Source organism: Microtus ochrogaster, linkage group LG1, assembly GCF_000317375.1.
Source record: "Microtus ochrogaster isolate Prairie Vole_2 linkage group LG1, MicOch1.0, whole genome shotgun sequence".
Lineage (NCBI taxonomy): Eukaryota > Metazoa > Chordata > Mammalia > Rodentia > Cricetidae > Microtus > Microtus ochrogaster.
The window spans coordinates 53,644,932-53,648,363 of NC_022027.1; the positions used below are offsets into that span (position 1 = coordinate 53,644,932).

Below are 3,432 nucleotides of genomic sequence, written 5' to 3' on the forward strand. Positions count from 1 at the left end.
GCTGTCATGAAGGGTGGAGTTTGATTATTTGAAGTCTATTCTACTTAAGAGTTTCTATTACTGTGATAAAATACCTTGACCAAAAGCAACTTGAGAATGGTTTATCCGCCTTAGACATTCTGGTCATGGTCCATTACTTGGGGTCAGTGCAGGAATTCCAGGAAGGATCCCAAGCAGAGGCCACAGAAGAACTGCTTACAGGCTTCTCCCCAGGGCTTCCTTCACCCTGTTTTCCTAAAGAACCCAGGAGCACCTGCCTGGCAGCAGCACTGCCCACAGTAAGCTGAGCCCTCATGTGTCAATCAAAAAAATACTCTACACACACACAGAGTTGCCTTCATGTCAATCTGATGGAGGCGTTTTCTCGGTTGAATTTCCCTCTTCCTAGGTAACTTGTGTCAAGTTGAAAAAGACAACAACAAACAGCAAGCACAGAGTCCTGGTATTTTTGTTTATTTGTTTTGGTTTGCTTTTGATTTTTGAAGCAGTCTCACTAGTTTCCCTGGCTAACCCGGAATTTGTAACATTAACCAAGCTGACCTTGAACTCACAGAGATCAGCTTGCCTCTGCTTCCTGCATGCTGGATTAAATGACTTCTTAATGTTTTAGAAGGAAATCGTGGCTTGAACCCTTTTTCTGCTTAGGTAGACTGTTGTGCACAGTGCTCCCACGGGCTCCTGCCACCCATGCTCGTTCACCAAGCTGCTCCACCGCAGTTGCCTTCACACCCTGTTATAAAGAGTACATCACCGCTAACCATGCCCCAGCCAGACGCCGAGCTTTGGGGTCTTGCCCAGCCTGTGTTCCCCATGGTGCTCAGCACCCCTGCCACCTGCATGGTAGCTGCACCATGTCTGTGTCCTGACCAGTCAGTGAGTTGTGGAGTCTTCCTCTGCCTGGGTTGGTAGTTTGACTGCTGTTATGAATAGTCCATAAAGCAGACACTCGCTCAGGCCGGGCTCTGCCAGGGTCCTTGTTTAATTCAACTCCTGACTAGCCCAAGAAAAGTACTCTTCCAGGGAGAACAGCATCACAGGCCAGGACTTCAGCCCGGAATGCCGAGAGTGGGCTGAGAAGGAAGCCTGTATTCTGAGCAGTCTCCTGATGTGTGGAGCCTGATGTCTGCGTCTCCTTCTTCCCCAGCCTAGATTCTAATAAGAAGTAACAGGGAACTGGGTGGGGTTTCTATGGGAAACCTTCAAGGGCCTGCCTTAATTAAAGGTTTTTACTCAGGGTTCAAGAAGAGAAGCCAAATAAGCGTAGGAACTAAAAAGTCTAGTATCTGTAGGAAAAAAAAAATCTCTCACACCTTGTTTCTATTCTTGTGCTCTTTGTTTTTCTCTCTTTATTCTGCTGCCTCTACCCTATTTTTTCTGTCCTAATTGTCTATAATTTCGTTGCTCTAATTAGAGCAAAGACAGAGAATTCTCTGTCTCAATTCTAATTCCAGTTCTCTGTTACAATACTCTGTTCCAGTTCATTCTTGTTCTAATTATTTTACATTTTTTCTTTTTCTTCTACTTCTCCGTCTTACTTCTTCTCATCCTATTTCTTCTACATTCTTATTTCTGTCTCTACATTCTTATTCTACTTCTGCTGTTAAAAATTCCTAAGCATAAATACATCTATTCATTAGCAACTTGTTAGTAATAAAAAAAAAACTACAAAGAAAGGGGGGGGGGGTCCCCAGTCAACTTTTAAGAGTGCCACTACAGGTTACAGGGAGAAAACTAAACCATAGAGATCTAAGGAAAAGACAAAGAATACATGCATTATTTTATATTTCTTAAATATCTGGACATGATTAGTCAGCTAAGTGCTATTATCTCTTGAAGGGCTAAGATAGAACAAGGACAGACACCTGCAACACCATCCTAATTCATCATAAATCTTCTGAAGGGCTTAGATCCTACAAGGCCAGACACCTGCACTTTCATAAGTAAAATCCATGAAAGTTCTATTTGTGGTCTGTCCAGAAGGACGCATGTCTGGATCATTTGCTCCGTCAGTCAGGCTAAGGATAGAGAATAGGCTTCTAAGTTTCTCCCCCTAATGTGGAGAACATAGTATAGAGAGAAAGTCATCCTTTTGACCATCCACAGTATGTGTGCCCATAAGACTGAGATGTAATCATGAGTTTACATGTTCATATTACATGAAAATACACAGTAATGGGGAGATACCATAGCTGTTGTTGCACAAGCGAAATTACAGATGAAAGCAATGGTTTTTTAGAGTCAGTGGTACTGCTGGCTTTGCCGGGCAGGGTTCCTCCATCTGAGAATAATTTCTCAAGTGGGTTGACATCCGCATTATCAGTTGCTATGAGCTGTAATTGCGTCATGCTCCCACAATAGCTCATGATAAATGATCCTGACAGTTTCCCTAATATAAATAGTGCCATTAAAGTCCAGCAGAAAAGAACATGTGCTCCTTCCAAAAATATGAATAGCTGGGAGTCACAGGCCTTGCAGACTTGGGAGCAGTGGCGCTGTAGCTCTTCAGTGCTGGGTAAAGCAGCTGTGTGGTCACAGAGCCCGGGTGGACTGTGGTCATCAGCCAGTCAGCCACGCTGCTTTACAGAGATGCCCTTTGTGTGGGACGATGGCCAATGAGAACAGGCGCAGGAAGCTCTTCTATTCCTTGAGCCCGCTCTGGGGAGAACTGAAGAGTCCTCTGGTCCTCTCTGATAGATCGCCCCTTTCTGACAAATGAGGAGCTGGCTGCCCTGCCAGTGGTCAGAGTCCCTCCGTCCGGCAAGTACACTGGCACTCAGTTGCAGACCACCATCCGCACACTTCAAGGATTGCTTGATCAAGGGATCCCTGCTCAGGAGCTACAGGTAAGTGGCATGTGCATTTATTTGATGGAGAATGTGTCCTTGCTAGCCCAAGGGTTGGAAAAACTTCCATGTCTTTGGAAATACTGATCGCTTTGCAGCACTACCCTGTGCGGCTGACTGACTTCCGACTCTAGACACACCGCCTTTTCATATTTAATTATGACTAAGCAGGATCATATTAACTAGATAGATTTTTCTAATGATATCCTCCATTCCTCATATATAAAGTCTTTTTAATAAAAGTAATCTGGTTATGATAACATATGCCTATATTCCCAGCTCTTGCTAGTTGCAGACAGGAGGTTCAGGAGTTCAAAGTCATCCTGGCTTCTGCAGGGGGTGTGTTGGTACAAGGAGTTGTTGCAACTAGACATGGTCCCTCTGGGGTATGCATGCCAGTTTGCAGCCCTTGCTCCTGCAATCTTACGGCAGGAGAAATGCAACCCCACTGTGGTTTGTGGTAACCTTGTCCCTGTCCCTCAAACCATTGGCTTCATTGCTCACTCTTTCTTGTCCCTGAAAGGAGGCACCAGACCGAGAGCTGCTGCTGTGTATGTGCCTGCTCTCTAAAGGTTCCCTGGGACCACTC

The 3,432-nt window shown here is 45.0% G+C and overlaps 1 protein-coding gene across 1 annotated transcript in view; it reads left to right on the forward strand.

The window, feature by feature from the left end:
• Ptpn13 (protein tyrosine phosphatase, non-receptor type 13) overlaps positions 1-3,432 on the forward strand; it is a 191,552-nt gene that overhangs the window by 176,514 nt on the left and 11,606 nt on the right. Inside the window, exon 43 of the mRNA XM_013350866.2 lies at positions 2,695-2,843. Within this exon, the coding sequence (XP_013206320.1) occupies positions 2,695-2,843 (149 nt within the window). The remainder of the gene's footprint in view (positions 1-2,694; positions 2,844-3,432) is intronic.